The 15,564-nt window shown below is 39.0% G+C and overlaps 1 protein-coding gene and 1 pseudogene across 1 annotated transcript; both read right to left on the bottom strand.

Annotated features, from left to right (window-relative positions):
- Positions 1 to 8,377: 8,377 nt before the first annotated feature.
- Positions 8,378 to 10,168, bottom strand: LOC150009306 (calponin-2-like; annotated as a pseudogene).
- LOC150009307 (histone H3.3A-like) lies at positions 9,081 to 9,600 on the bottom strand. The gene has a single exon (XM_090279158.1). The coding sequence runs from the start codon at positions 9,512 to 9,514 to the stop codon at positions 9,104 to 9,106; it is 411 nt and encodes a 136-aa protein (XP_090135284.1). The 5' UTR covers positions 9,515 to 9,600; the 3' UTR covers positions 9,081 to 9,103.
- Positions 10,169 to 15,564: the final 5,396 nt, after the last annotated feature.

Genomic DNA, 15,564 nt, shown 5'->3' with positions numbered 1-15,564 from the left:
TAGACTAGAGGTGTTAGTTATATCCCTCTTGTTTAGGGGGTGGGGGGGATGGAACTAACCAGACTTACCACCCCAGAGTGCCCTGCTCAGGCCACTGCAGTGACAGTGATACTACCTGAGCACTTATTTCATTGGAACACAACCCACTGTGTCCACATACTGACATCCATAGGATCACTTCAGTCAAACTTCAGGGTTGCAAATTAACACTGTTCAGCCAAAAAACGTTTATTGAACACTTACAGGAATAATGATTGCTGATACTTATACAGGGCCTTATTTCTATTCCAATTTTGTCATGCATTTTATCTTATTTGAATCTCAAAACTACCTGAGGGTATAGGAATTATTAACACCTTTAATTTCCTTTTGCATATGAGGACATTGAAATGGAAAAAAGATTAAGTGATATGTTCAAACATGCTCTACATGACAGACTTGAGACTCAGATCTGGTACAATGATTCTAAAGTTCGTTTTTTTTTTTTCCATTGTACACTCATGATGGTACTATATTATTTACTATATTATAGTACAGTATTACTGTTCTTATAATACAAATAAAAACCTGCCTTTGAGTCATGTACAATAATTAAGGGGACATAACTGGCATAGAAAATACGAGCAAGAAATACAAACACTTTTGTGAAAATTAGTACAGTAAGGGTAATTGACACTGAAATATAGAAGGAGCAAATTAATAATATTCAACAAATATTTTAACAATCATTTCAGCACCATTTACTAAAAAAAAAAATCTTAAAAAAAATTGTTGTTCAATTACAGTTGTCCCAATTTTTCCACTGTTGCTCTAAAGGATATCTTTTTTTTTCTTCTTTACCCAAGGTGTTTGTGTTGGTAACTTTATTATATCCTAAATTATCAAATATATTAGGATGAGTTTCAATGTATTCTATTCTACTTATGTATTAATGCTGGTGCCACACACTTTGGATTATTATAATTCTGTAGTTTATTTTAATTTTGCATATAGTATTTCTCACTGGTGGAGCATATAAAACTTTACCTCTCATTAAATGAATACCTTTTCATGTGCACTGAAGAAAAAGATAAGTGGAGATGAATTAGAAAGAAAAGAGTGATTATATTATAGTTTTTAGGACCATGGTGGGAATCTCATTAGATAAACATGTGAAATGTGTGAAATATCTCACAATAGGCTCTCCTATATCCTCTCAGTTTTGGGAATGTGCTAATCATGCAAAATGTGTCAGATGACTGAGTATCCTTTTTTAAGGCTGGATTTAAACTTATTCCATGCATTAATTGGTTATTTAGATATGTCACATTGTTTCCAAGTAGTACCATTCTGTCTGTTATTGCTCATCAGAGCATTCTTGCCATCTTTTTTTCTAACACTTAATACAATCTGTAATTATTTCCTTTATTTACTTATTATCCCTGTTCCTTATTGGAATGGAGACTCCATGAAGATAAGGGCCATTCTCATCTTATTTTATGCTTTATCTTTAGTTCTTAGAACAGCACTTGACATGTAACAAGTGTTCAATAACCATTTGTTCAATTTTTTTTTTAATGAACTTTATTTTTTCTAGAAGGATTGGGAAACAGACCAGGGCAAGAGTTGTAATTTTTTTTTCAATTCTCACTCAAGGATATGCTTATTGATTCTTAGGGAGAGAGAGTGTGAGAGAAACATCAATGTGAGAGAGAAATATTGATTGGTTGCCTCCGGTATGCTCCCTGACTGGTGATCAAACCTGTTACCTAGGTATGACCCCTGACCAGGAATTGAACCCATAACCTTTTGGTGTATGGGATGATGCTCCCACAACGGGGCCACACAGCCAGGGCATAGGGTTGTCACTTTTTAAAACCAAAATAATCTGATCTCAATAGAACTTTGCTACATGTAGCTCAACTGTCAGTGATTGAGAAAATAATTCATATTTTGCAATGACCCATACATTATATAATCAAAGCATCAATTATTATGTAGTTCTGGAAAGACATGCTGACTCTTTGGACTCTGAATGCTGAGTATGACTTCTTGTATCTCATATCCTTTATTGTGGTGTGTAGGAAAGAGGGGTGGTGATTCCAGACATGTGATAGAGATGTAAAAGACCCTGATCAAAGTTATGTTAGAAACTTCTGATTTGCACGGATTGAGTCATGGTGTTGTAAAGCCCTCAAAGAAATACAGTTACCCTCATGACACTGTCTTTCACGGTCACTTTTACTTGGCCAGAAATTTAATTTCAAGTAATCATTGGGTAGGTGACAATGTTCCATTGCCTCCTTGAGCTGAACGAATTAAAATTTGAAGTTCTCTTACTTTGTAAGTGGGCAGGAGTTCATTGGACATAGCCCATTAGTCACTTAATTTTTATGCTGTATAAATGGGATGTCGTTTTTGCCATTGTGCATGAAGGGACTTTATGGAAAGCCATAAAGAGGAAGAGTAAATTTGTTGGCATATATTTTGTGACCATATCACCCCTTTGCAGGGATGAGTCGCTGTAGACAATTTCCTGCCCCAGTGCCAGGAAGTAATTGTTCACCTTAAAATCCTTTCCTTGCACTGCAAGGTTTCTCTGTGCTCTCCCCCCCGCAAACAAGGGAAATTGTGAGTCTCAGCAAAAAATGGAGGCACAGCCCAAGCAGTTTAACTTGACTGTATAAAGCATAAATCTATGCATCACTTCATATCTTAATAAATTGCATTTTAGTTTCAGGGTTGGTGAATCTAAATGGGGCCCAAAAGTGAAAGGATGACATTTCGTCGTTATCCATGAATTCTCTTTTGTGCTTTTTCTTGCTGTCTTGAGTCTTTACAAAGATTTTCTTTTATTTTTAGAATGTAAAAAGTCACACCGTGTCCTTTTTTCTCCTCATAATCCTTTATCTTTAATCTAAAATATAGAGAATTAGGAGAAACTTACAAATAGCTTAGAAGAGAGCAGGTAGACTTATTTTGGTTTGTATTCAAAGTTCAACAAACTATTCTTGATATTAAATTTTAAATTATTGGTAATATTCATTTAGATTTGCTTCATCATTGTGAAGGTTAAAATATGTCTAACCCATTTTGTGAGTCTGAATCAAAATTGGTGTTTTATTTGGCATTTCTTTGGTCTAAAATTTCATTAGACATTTTGTTGGTGAAAAATTAATTGATCCTTGACTAGTGATGATAAATCATTGGAGGTGAAGCCAAATTGATTTTTGCACCACCTCTCACTTGTTTCAATCTTAGTGGAATTAACTCTATTAGGTTCTGAGAATGTTTATGGATATTATAAAGCATTTACATCTTGATGTATTGAGGTACTTGAGTGGATTTTAGCCTTTATTAAAGGAATTATATTAGGATTAGTCTTGTTATCAATCTCCGTATCTGGCAACTAGCTAAGACGTAGCTGTTTTATCCTCATTAAAGCCCTAAAGAGAACTTCATTAACTAACACATGTCAAGTGCCGAGGCTGGTGGGAAAAACCAATTCCACTTTGTGAAGACCATGGGTTTCTGAGCATCAGAAGTCAAATAAATAAGTCTTTAACATTTTGAAGAGAGCTTTCTCCACAGAAAAGTGACCCTGTCCTGTTGGAGTCTGAAAATACTGTAGGGAATGAAGATTCCATGGAAGCTTTAAACAACTAGGACTGATAGATTCAATTTCTTTGATGTACTTGTGAAATTCTCATTATCAATCTGACTCCATATTGGCCTTAAGGAAAGAACTCTGAGAGTGGCTGTATGGGAGATTATTGTGTAGTAGGAGAAGTAGTACGTAAACAAAATACTGACCATGAACCAGGCTGTATTTCTGATCTTGAGTGAGGCTTCGGATGTCAGGGTTCAGTTTTATTTATCTGAATTTTCTTCTGCCATTAAGATTAGTTCTAACTGGCTCAGATGAAACCTGGCTGAAAGATTATAAACAAAAGATAATGATAAATGGTAGTGTTCCCACTTGGCTGGGATCTGAGGAGAATGGAAGCAAGATTCATAATAGCTTGGTCTAGGTGAGGCTATTTTTTTTTTTAATAATCTGGAAGAGAAAGTAAATTGCATGCTAATGAAATTTGCAGACAGTTTTAAATTGGAAGGTGTTGCAAACAGGAGTGTGGACTGAGAACATTATACAAACCTACCCTAAACAGGCTAGAAATATGAAGGACAAAAGAGATGAAAATGAGATTAAACTTGTAAAAGACAGGCTAATTTCTTTTTGGGGAGTGGTAGAGGAGACTAAAATGAATCCTTAAATAGAGCTGTTGGGAAAACTCAGAATAAAAATATGACCAGAGAGGTAAGGTTTCAGTGTGGTGATGGTGATGCTGCAGACGGCCTCCCTGTTCCCTGGCCTGACAGACCAGCAAGTTTCCTGGCTGTAGAGACAGCAGCTTCTCTCCAGCCTCCTTTCTCACATCTTCTAGGGCTGCCCCTCAGCTCTCTCTCTTCACTTTCCTCTCCTTTTATTGTTCTTTTGTATCCATCAGCTCACCCACCCCTAGCCTGGAGCATTTCTTTCTTTCTAGTACTTTCAGTAGGAGAAAGATGGAGACAGATTGGAGAAAGATTGGTGATAGAGAGGGAAACAGATTAAGGGAAGGGACGGTTTGATTTATGAGGAGAGATTAAAGGCATTGAATTTGCATAGCTCATCCCTACAGCATCTAAAGGAGGACACAAATGCACAGGCCCTTAGGTGGTGTAAACAAGAAGGTGGTTGTGACATTATTTGGCCCCATGAGCAGGGGTATCGGCAGAAGTAATTAAGTTAGGGTAATTATATAATTAAAATTCATGGCAGGAGAAAATTAGGGTTGGAAACAGTGGTCTGTGTGTCCATCTCTGTAAAAAGCTAACCCAGGCACATTGAAGGGCTTTGACTACATTAAAGGTGTAGTGGCTTATGAATCCCAGGAACAAGCCCACATGCCTAAACCTTTATATGTAAAGTAAGTGGCTATTTTTCTTCCTTAATTTTTTTGACAAATATGGCCGTCGAGGAGGGTGCTCAGTCTAACATTTCTAAGCAGATCTGCATGTTGATAACTCATTGATATACAACAAGACAAGAGGGCAGTGGGCTAACATCTATTGAGCATATGGTGGGAAATGTAATGAGATATAAATTACATTCATATTGAGCAGCTAACCTTCAGAGATGATAACTCTGCCAGATGCTGGGGCAGGCATATTATATGTATTTTCCAACTGAATTATCACCATAACTTCATGAAATGGGCACTATTATGATCCCATTCTACAGATAAGGAAAGTAAATCTCAGAGAGGTTATTACAATGGCCAATGTCATTCAGCATGGGAGTGGTAGAGCTAGAAGATTGCAAAATGACTCCAGAGCCCATGCTTTTAAATAATATGTCATGAGCCCTGGTCAGGTAGCTCAGTTGGTTAGAGCATCATCCTGATACAGCAAGATTGCAGATTTGATCTCTGGTCAGGGCACATACAAGAATCAACCAATGAATACATCAATAAGTGGAACAACAAATCAATGTCTCTCTCTCTCTCTCTCTTCACTTTCTTTCTCTAAAAAAAAAATCAGTTAATATAAAGTTAATAAATAATATGTCATGTTAGTAAACAGGTGATTGAGAGAACCACCGTGAATGTGTTGAGGTGAAAGAGCTTCACCAAGAGTGTGAGCCTTGAAGGGTTTTGTTTTAGAACTTATAGCAGAGAAGAGAGGGTAGTATTCACAGTAAAAGAAACAGACATGAAGTGGGGCCATTGCACCATTAAATATGGCAGCATTGAGTAAGGAATAGCAGCTGTGGTGTTAATAGTGATAACAGTATTCAAAATAGTAGCAGTTGAATCCCTTGAGTGTTCACTGACTACCAATAATAGTGTCAATACTTTATATATATTTCTCACTGAGTCATTATAGAAAGCATCTGTGGAACATGAAAATGAGAGTGATTAAATAACTTGCCCAAGATCTCATTGCTGTTCTATGAATTGATCTGGGTTTGAACCCAGGCAGTTTGACCAAGCTATCCTGCCTCCTGCCTGTCTTGAATGGAGAGATGGTGGAAGAAAATTAGGTCATCCTGGGCATACAGGGACAGAAATGAGTAAGCATTTATCATCAGGCAAAGCAAACCTGCTTCTGAGTAGAGAAAGAATATTATCTACATATGCTGAGAAGCAAAAGTTCCGAGTTAAAGGTATCACCTCTAAGTTTTAATTTTAGGAGAAGCTATCTTCATCTAAATTCACAACTATTGACTAATTCTTGGGAAAAGTCCCAGATTGTGCATAGAGCGGCATGCCTCATCCCAGAGACAGATGGATGTAATGTAATCTAAAAGTGAAAAACTTAGGGGAAATTTTAACAAGGTAATTTCTGTCTCTTTTTCTGAACAGTGAATTTGCATCTGGTGTGACTTCGGGGCCTTGTCCATTCCTTTCACTCTGTTCCTTCTCTTAAGGGATAGTTAAGCATTCTTTCAGACTCTTACCAACCTGAAAGTCTTCAGAACCATGGAGAGCGAACTTTGCATAATAACAAGACCTACTCATTTATTGAGCATGTTCTATGTGCCAAATAATTCAGTAGCATTTTGCATGCATTGTCTAATTTAGTCCATCATTACAACTTACTTGTTAGGTAGGTACAAGTACCCTCCATTCACGGTTTAGAGAATCCACACTCCAAGAGTTTGAGAAGTTTGTGTACATTGTCACGCTGTTGCAGTGACTAAGCCAGGATTTGATCCAACATCTAGCTGACACTAAAATCCTTACTCCTAACAACTATTTTATACTGAAGAGAATACATTAAGTTTTCTGTTGATTCTGGTTTATCCCATTCTTCTCAAACAGACTCTACAATTAGAGTGAAAACATTAACAATCAGAGGTTCATTTGGGGGGGTTGGTTGCACTGTCTGAACTTCAGATGGTATGCATAGGTATCACCCCGCATCAAGAGCAAGAAGAAAATGAACCTACATTTTAATACCAGGAAGGATGACTAACTGCATAAGTATTGTACCAGTTGACCCAAGTGTCTCTACATGTCATTAGTCTAGGAATAACAGAGATTCACAGTGACACACTGCAGAAGGATCTACAATGAACACACATGCACACACATGTGTGCACACACATACACACACTTTTTCTTTCTTCACTAAAAAATCCTTTAATTAGAAATTGCATATCTCTGGTAAGTGCACTGTGGTTTGACAGTGAGTGGCAGAGTTATGTCCACATTTCCTACAATGGCATTTTAAATTTATTGTCTACTCCTCGTTTGTCTAATGCTAAACCAACTTTGTTCCCAAAGCTGTTCTTGTTTGGAGGGATAGAGAAAGTGAAGGTTTTCCAAGAACAAGACTACAATGCAGAAAGGCAATTCTATGTGTTGGACCATGTGAGGTATGAATGGTACTGGAATTGGTGGAGGGAAAGAGCTTTATGTGTGCTTATTTTAAATGTTATTCTCTGAAGAGCATGAGCTATTAATTAGACTCACATAACATGTAGGCCATGGGTGCTCAAATGATGGGTGGTAATCATTTTACCCCGTTATTCATATTATCAACTTTGTAGCTAGAAAATCTAATTCCTCTTGAAATTTTATTTCTTTTCATTCTTTGACTTTGCTAATGGCACTGAACATGACTAATTCACCCAATATCTCTCTCTCTCTTACTTTCCTAAAAAGAAGTTTTTATTGCCTTTGCTCCACAGTTGGTATTTAACATTATCTCTTGGTCCCAAGGCTCCTGGGTAGGGCTGGTCCCAGGGACAGCTTCCTGGTCAGGGATTCTGTGCAGTAGTTGTTGAGGGAGAGGGGGCAAGAATGGAAGGAGGCTTGGCTTTTCCTCAACCACTCAGAACTCCATTGTCCTGTCTGAGCCTCAGTTTTCTCACTGGGCTCCTGGGAAGGTCCTGGAGAAATTCATCCCCTCGCAATGTCTAAAATATCTGGGGGCTGTGGCCTGGTTCTCTCCCTGGGGGCTTCTTTCTCAGAATCCCCCTCTATGACCCCCACCCCCCAAAATTACTTTTGTTTTTTTTAAACTGCATGAAACATTTGTGGTACAAAACCACAAACTTAGCAGAGAAAAAGGAAGAGGGGTAGAAGCAACTGGAAGCCATCTGGGTCAGTTTTCCTCCCTGCAAAGATCTCTTCTTCCCCCTACAGCTTGGCCCAAAGCCTGTTGGGAAATTTGCTACCCCGTTGTGCGCTGGAAGGGACCCCCACGCCATACACATCTGGATCTGGCTTTCACAGACCCTCACTTGAAAGCACATGAACACACAGAAAAACAAGATGAAAACACACACACACACAAACAAAATCCCAGATGGGGTGATAATGTGGGCAGACAGCCCACTAAGGGAGCCTCAGTAGCCTGCCTCCTCTTGGTAGTATGGGGAGTACTTCAGGGCCTTCCCTGGGCATGGGCAGTCACTGGCAGACCCTGGAGCCCTGTTGGCCACTGGGCCTTGTGGGAAATACTTAGGGTCATATATCTGCCACTTCAGGCCAAAGACCTGGCCGCTCTGGTTGGTGTCCTGTGTGTAGCTCATCTATAGAAACATGGAGAAGTTGTCACACTTGTCATCCCCCAGCGTGGCATCATAGATGTGCTGTTGGATCCTGGGAGCTATCATGCCCACCTAGCTGGCACACTTGTTGGTTCTCCTTTGAAGGCTGGTGGTTGAGTGGTCCATGAGTGACAGGAGATCGTTCTTTTTGTTTTTTTTTTTTTGCCATCAATAAGAAATTTACTTGTTTTAAAAAAATCCAAATGCTGGCATTGTCCAGGAAAATTTAACAGGTTTATTTATATTGTTATAAAGTTGAACTGCTGAAACTTGTTCACTGAAACATCTTTACTTGCATTAATGCTTTATGTCCCTGCATTTATATTAAAAAAATTCACACACAAATGAAAATGGAAAAACTGCCAATACCTGATTTCTGTCCCCTATTTTCCACTTGCAATCATATACTTAGGTACCTTTTGACCCCATGGAAAAAAAATATCTAACGTTCAGAACTACCAATAACAGGAAGAAGAGAATTTTTTTTTTAAAGAATGAAATGTTTCCCATCATAGTGGACTCTTAAGCACGTTCTCCACGTATGCGGCGTGCTAGCTGGATGTCTTTTGGCATAATTGTTACACATTTGGCATGGATAGCACACAGGTTGGTGTCTTCAAAAAGGCCAACCAGATAGGCTTCACTTGCCTCCTGCAAAGCACCAATAGCTGCACTCTGGAAGTGCAGATCTGTTTTGAAGTCCTGAGCAATTTCTCGCACCAGACGCTGGAAGGGAAGTTTGCGAATCAGAAGTTCAGTGGACTTCTGATAACGTCTAATTTCACGGAGTGCCACAGTACCAGGCCTGTAACGATGAGGTTTCTTCACCCCTCCAGTAGAGGGCGCACTCTTGCGAGCGGCTTTGGTAGCCAGTTGCTTCCTCGGTGCTTTACCACCGGTGGATTTGCGGGCAGTCTGCTTTCTACGAGCCATGGTAGAGAGATCTCTTTAGTTATCCCCCTTTTCCTTCGGCTGGAGCTCTGTGAGCTGAAGGAGGCGCTGGCGTTAGAGAGCGACGGCGGCTGTGAACACCAAGAGATCGTTCTTGAGGTCATACATATGCCTTCTTGTGTCATATGCCATCATACCTGCCTTGCTGGAACACTTACTGGTGCCCATATGGACCCCAAAGATGCACTGGCCTGCCTTCATTGTGGTGTCATCAATATTACACTCTTGCTTCTCCGAGTACTTGATGCCCATGTCCACGTGCCTCTGCAGCCCCTTTGTCTTGGCCCTCCCTGCCAGAGCCAGAAAAGACACCTGCTCCTACACCATGTTTCCATTCTCAAACAGCTTACTGGCTTCACATTGGTCACAGAGTTCCTGTTGTAGCTGACGATGTTCTTGATGAAGTTGGAAAGATCTTGGGGACTGAGTCTGGCTGCAACTTATTCATGAGTGTGCACAGGATAGCTCAATTCCTCAGACTTTTCTGGAGGCCTGGACCAATAAACAGGTCTGTGAGTCTCTCAACCCAGCTGTAGAGTTTCTCCTCCTTCTGAGGTCATATTTGGACAAAAGCCTGTTTTTGACCTTGGCCTGAAGCCCATACGAGGGCCCCTTTTAGAACTGAAAGGAGCTCATGCCAGCAGGTGCAATGGTGGGGCAGACCTGCCCAATTTCTTGGCCTTTGCCATCAGGACAGCTCTGAGGGTAGTTCAGAAATCAAGTTTCAATGATTTCACACCTGTACCTAACGTAAGCACCGATGATACTTGCTGGCAAGCGGCCAGTATTTGGAAGTCACTGGGCTAAGACGGCCCTCTCATGTACTATCCTGCCTAGATGAAACAGGACATTGAAGATGCTGACTTGAGGAACTACAAGCAGGTGTGCTACAGAGATAGAGAAAATGCTTCCATCTATTTAATGCCATTTCCCCCATGTATGCCTGAGGAAGAAACCACAACAACAGTGTTTTATAGCTTTTAGTATGCTGTTCATGTTTTCCCTGAGCCAGGACAAGTCCAGCATGATTCCAAAAAGTGGGGAGGTCATCTTGTAAACTCAACAACTGTTCAGTCATGGAGAAGAATTCCCATGACCTTGGAGGCTCTGGTGGGAATGGAAATTACTTTCCCTGATCAGTCACTGGTATTCAGTTAAGTGGTATTCATGCTGAGCTGTTTTAGAAGCACCAGACCCCTTTCACATTATGTATGCGTACACAGTGAACACATTGTTCTTCTTATTAAAGGCTTACTAACTGCAGTTTGTGAAACGAGGAAAAAACAAATACACTTCCAAATGGCTAGCATCTATGTTATTCCCTTGTTTGACACATAAAACCCTTAGGCATGGGAGAAATTTACAGAAGCAAGGGTGTAAAAGAACGTTTCAGAATTGTGTAGGCTCACATTGAGAAAAGCAAGGAAACCTCAGAAATTTTGATTTTAACACTGTAGTTTCACTGCAGTGCTTACCACAGGGAATCAAGGGAGAGGAAACTAGAAATAATGGCTAAAAATATTGAAGGGTCTGTTGCAGTGATACTGGAGTGAGGAGAGTTACTGTTAATTTTCAAACTTGGAATTCCAGATACTAAATGTATTAAGTAGGAATTAAATTCTGCATAAGCCACCATAACAAAAGCATTATATTAGAAATATGGAAAGAATCATGGAATGGAAAGTTTAAGGCTATTTCAGAGAGTATGAATTTGAGGGGCATGTGAGTTGAGTAAAGGGGATAGAGACCACTCGTTTTGGTAGAGATAAGTACAGCCTTTAGACTGACAGTATATTTCCCAACCTGCAGGATCCAAGAGCCCTGAAATCCCACATTGCAATATATGAATAAAGGTTTTCATCCCCAAAACGCCTCTTGGGCATTGCCAAGTGCTGACGGTATGCACAATGAGAGATGTGTCTTTGTTCTTTTTCTCACACATTCTGAAATGCATAATAGCTTCTACTTTTCTTTCTGGTGAGAGGTTTGTGTTTAGGGATGTAAATGACCATCACCTTGGCGGGTATCTTCTCCCTGCTTGTCCTGTTTCCAGTACTAGCCCATCAATCTTTGTATTTCTGCAGTCTCCATGCTCAAGAAAGGAGAATAGAGTCTGTCAGCAACATCAGAGGAGACTTGGATTCTAGGCAGTTTCCACTCCTTCACTCTCTTCTTTCTGAAAGCTCTAGTTGCATTGGAGCATTAGGTTTTACCAAATACCACCTTATTTGATGGCCCATTAACAAAACATGTAACTGAAGTAGGAATGTAATGATAAATCACCAGTCACATAAATAAATTGGGGCTTCTTGTCTTAAAGTGGGATAACATACAGTTAGCGAAGCATTATTTATTTCAAACCAAACTAATATTGTGAGAGTAAACATTAAGGCAGGTGGATGTAGTGCATAAAAATATTAATTATACACTGTCTTGGAACTGATAATAAATGTTCACATATGGCCTTCTCTCCAGGGGAAGTGCTGAAATATGTTACAAAGCAGCATTCAGAAAAATTCAAGAGATCCCGAGTCTCAGAAGATGGGTTTGACTGATGTCAAAGTTATGGTGCCCATGTTTAAATTCCACCACTGTTTTTCTTTCCTCTCTGACAGACTCTGAGTGCCAAGTCTCCTAGTGTCTTACAATGCATCATTAAAGACACATCCCCTGTGTCAATAATTTAGGAAAGTTCAGAAGCCTTGACTTAGATGCATGAGAACTTTTGAAAGGACTAACCTTGGTATGACTCCTGGTTGCCTCCATTTCTCTTAAATAAATGGAAGATGACACCATCTGTCTTTCATGGTTGTAGTAGGGATTTGACATAATCTATTGACTACATTTAGAATATGGTACTCTCAGAGTTGACATTATAACTATAAGTAATGTAAACGCATGTTTTTGAGTTCTGGGAGGTAGCAATTGTATCCTGAGGAAGCCCTTTATGAACTCTGAAAAGCTCTCTTTGGTGTTATGTAATTTATATTAGAGTTTCTCTCATTTGACCACTGGACTGGAGAATGGTCTGAAATCATCTGAGGCTACTCCTAAGGAAGAAAGGCAACTTCTCAGATACTGCATAGGCTCATCTGAATAGCAGAGTCTTCATCTGGGGACATAAGACTTGGTGGCAGATAACCCCCAATGCATCACATCCAGTATACTTTGGTAAAGGAAGACTAGGCTTGGAAGGACTTGATCACTCTAAAGGATATTGTTTATTTCCTAGTTTCTTCTCTGTCTCCCTGCACTAGTATTCAAAGCCCGTGAGAGCAGGGATTGTATCTTTTCCACTCGTGGCAATATTTCTTCTGCACCTAGGATGGTGCCTGACACAGACCTGGCTGGCAAGATATATTTGAATGAATGAATCAAGAATGAAATATTGAGAAGTTAAGTCAGCAACAACAGCCATCTGCCTTCACCTGTAACAAGTGCGGCAGGGATTGTCACTCCCTAGTCGGACTGCACAGCCATTCTCGGCGGTGCAGATAGACTCTCAAGAAGCTACGCCATCGTCTCTCGAGACGGACGGCTGCCGATGATGATGATGAAGTCAGATTATCTCAAATTCAGGTGCCAACAGAAATCTCCAAGTTTTGGTTGGGCTGGGTATAAAATGACAAGGGAACAGATTTAGCCTCCAACAGTGAACTTAGTAAATTTACCATTCTAAATTTGCAATGGAGGGTTTAGGGAACAAAGTGACTACTCTGTATTTAAAATGGCCAGTGAGTACCATGAAAATAGTCATGGTGTTGCTCCTTTTCTCTTGTCCTTATGTTCAGTCTTGAAATTATGATGGTTGCATTTTCAGTAGAAAACGAACATGTTAACAGTCATATATTGTAATTGGTATATGCTGATATGGTATTTATTAAGTTAGCCAATGGATGTGTTTTGAGTGCCTGCTGTGTGTCACACATGGAGCTAGGTGTATGGCTACAATACCAGATACTACAGCATTCACAGTGGGTCTCATACAGCATCATTCTCACCATTGCTAACACAGTGCAACACCTGGCACATAATGGCCTTTAATAAACATTTGCTTGATGACTAAATGTTTAATAGAAAGAAGGAAATTAAAAGTTTGCTGATTATTAGTTCAAAGTTTGTATGTACATACACATATGTTCCCATGCACATATGTGTCTTATAAAATGGCATATTAATTTTTTTCACATCTAAATGTCTAACTTAAAAATATTTATTTAAATCTAAAGAAACTCTAACATTATTAAGTTATTGTTTTTGGCTACAAACATCTTTAGGAAACATTGGTAGAACTTATTATCTTCATATGAGCTTTCTAATTTAGGTTACATATGTTTTCCTTTCTTATAAAAAATTAAACTCCAATTGCTTGCTAAAAAACTAGGGCATACTAAGTATTGGTGCATTTTGCACACTCTTACATTTTGTAAACAAACATGTCTAAGGCATTTGAGACAATACTAAAGTGGCTCATATTCCACTTTGTGACTTGATGTAACTCTTAACTGTGTGTGGAACCCAGGTGAGATGTGAATGCACTGATTTAGGGTACAAGTGGGAAAATTATTTCCCTCAAAATGTTATCTCTAAGTTGTTAAAATTTATGGAAAAAAATGTCTGTGGTCAACAATGCTTTTTAGAATGATATAAAAAAATGTATTTCTAGCAGTGTTTCTCAAGTTGGATTATGCTAGGAGATCATGTTAAAATGCAGATTCTAGTTCAGCAAATATGGATTAGGTCCTGAGATTCTGAATTCCTACTGAACTCCCAGTGATAGGATGTTGTTAACCCATGGACCACACAATCTGAGTAGCAAGGACTTTGAGCATGTAACATACTTACTACTACCCATGTATTATTTCATTCCCATTCACATGAAAACCCTTTAGTAGGTATTGTTATAGTTTTTTTTTAATCATTTCTATTTTATAGGTTGAAAAAAATAAAACCTAGCACAGTAAGATAACTGATTTGAAGTTGCACTTCTAGTAAAAAGCAGTGCTGGGATTTGAACCGAGGAACTCTGACTTCAAGCTTATGCTGCTAAGCACTCTGTCCACCACTTCAATAACTGAAGCAAAGTCTTAGGTCTGTAATTATATACTGGAAGAATATCTCTGTATGCCTCTGTGCTAAGGTAAACTTTAGAATATGCTTTTTGTAGTCTCTTCGAACGACTGGGTTGGAATTCTGGAGCTTTAAGGTCTTTTGGAACCATCAGTAATTCTTGAACATTTTTTTTCAAGTTGTTGCTTCTCATTAATACTGTCATCCCCAGGAGGGTACAGAAGCAATCTCTTTAGCTCCCAGTAGCATGAGAAAGGTAAGTAGTCATTATTTATAGGTCCAGACTTTGAACAGAATGAGCTTTTATCATTGTTACCAAGTATGCCCTTTATTTGTGCACAACTTATTTTTAGAATAATAAAGAAATGCACTGATCTGTTTATTAATGAGAGTGATCTTTCCTTCAGATTACACCATTGAGCAATTTATGAACAATAGAATTTTTCTTTGCAGATGTCACAGAGATATCATTTCATTGATTTGTTGGAAAGGATAGATATAGATTGATGGAGTAAGTTGGTCTTCTAACTGATTGGTGCTGCGAAGAATAAAATCCCACCAGTGTAACTTTTGCATAATCAATAGGAAGTGAGGAAGTCACTCATTTTATCTTGGATGCTAGCTGGTGCGATCCTAATCAGCTCCCATTTTAATCACAGCAGTGGGAGGAAGAAAGACATTCCTGAGCCTACTAATACGTATGTTACAGTACTATAGCAGTTCATTGAAAATTGTTAAAATGCTGCTCTCTTATGCCATTTTAATTGAACATCTTTCCATCTTCTAGCATGTCCAGCATCTGTTTCATCCACAAGCAGTGTTAATTTTGAGTCAAAACATAGCTAGCTATATATAGTACAAGAACATACAATGAATAAGAATTATAAAATGGAAAGGTAGGGATAGATTCATCCTGAGGAAAAATACCTTCCTAGGCAATTTAAAGAAACAAAATAATGCAA

This window comes from Furipterus horrens, unplaced genomic scaffold (genome assembly GCF_987537825.1).
Source record: "Furipterus horrens unplaced genomic scaffold, mFurHor1.1.pri manual_scaffold_5, whole genome shotgun sequence".
Taxonomy (NCBI): Eukaryota; Metazoa; Chordata; class Mammalia; order Chiroptera; family Furipteridae; genus Furipterus; species Furipterus horrens.
The sequence above is the reverse complement of the archived record's forward strand: the minus strand, read 5'-3'. Positions and strand labels throughout refer to the sequence as shown.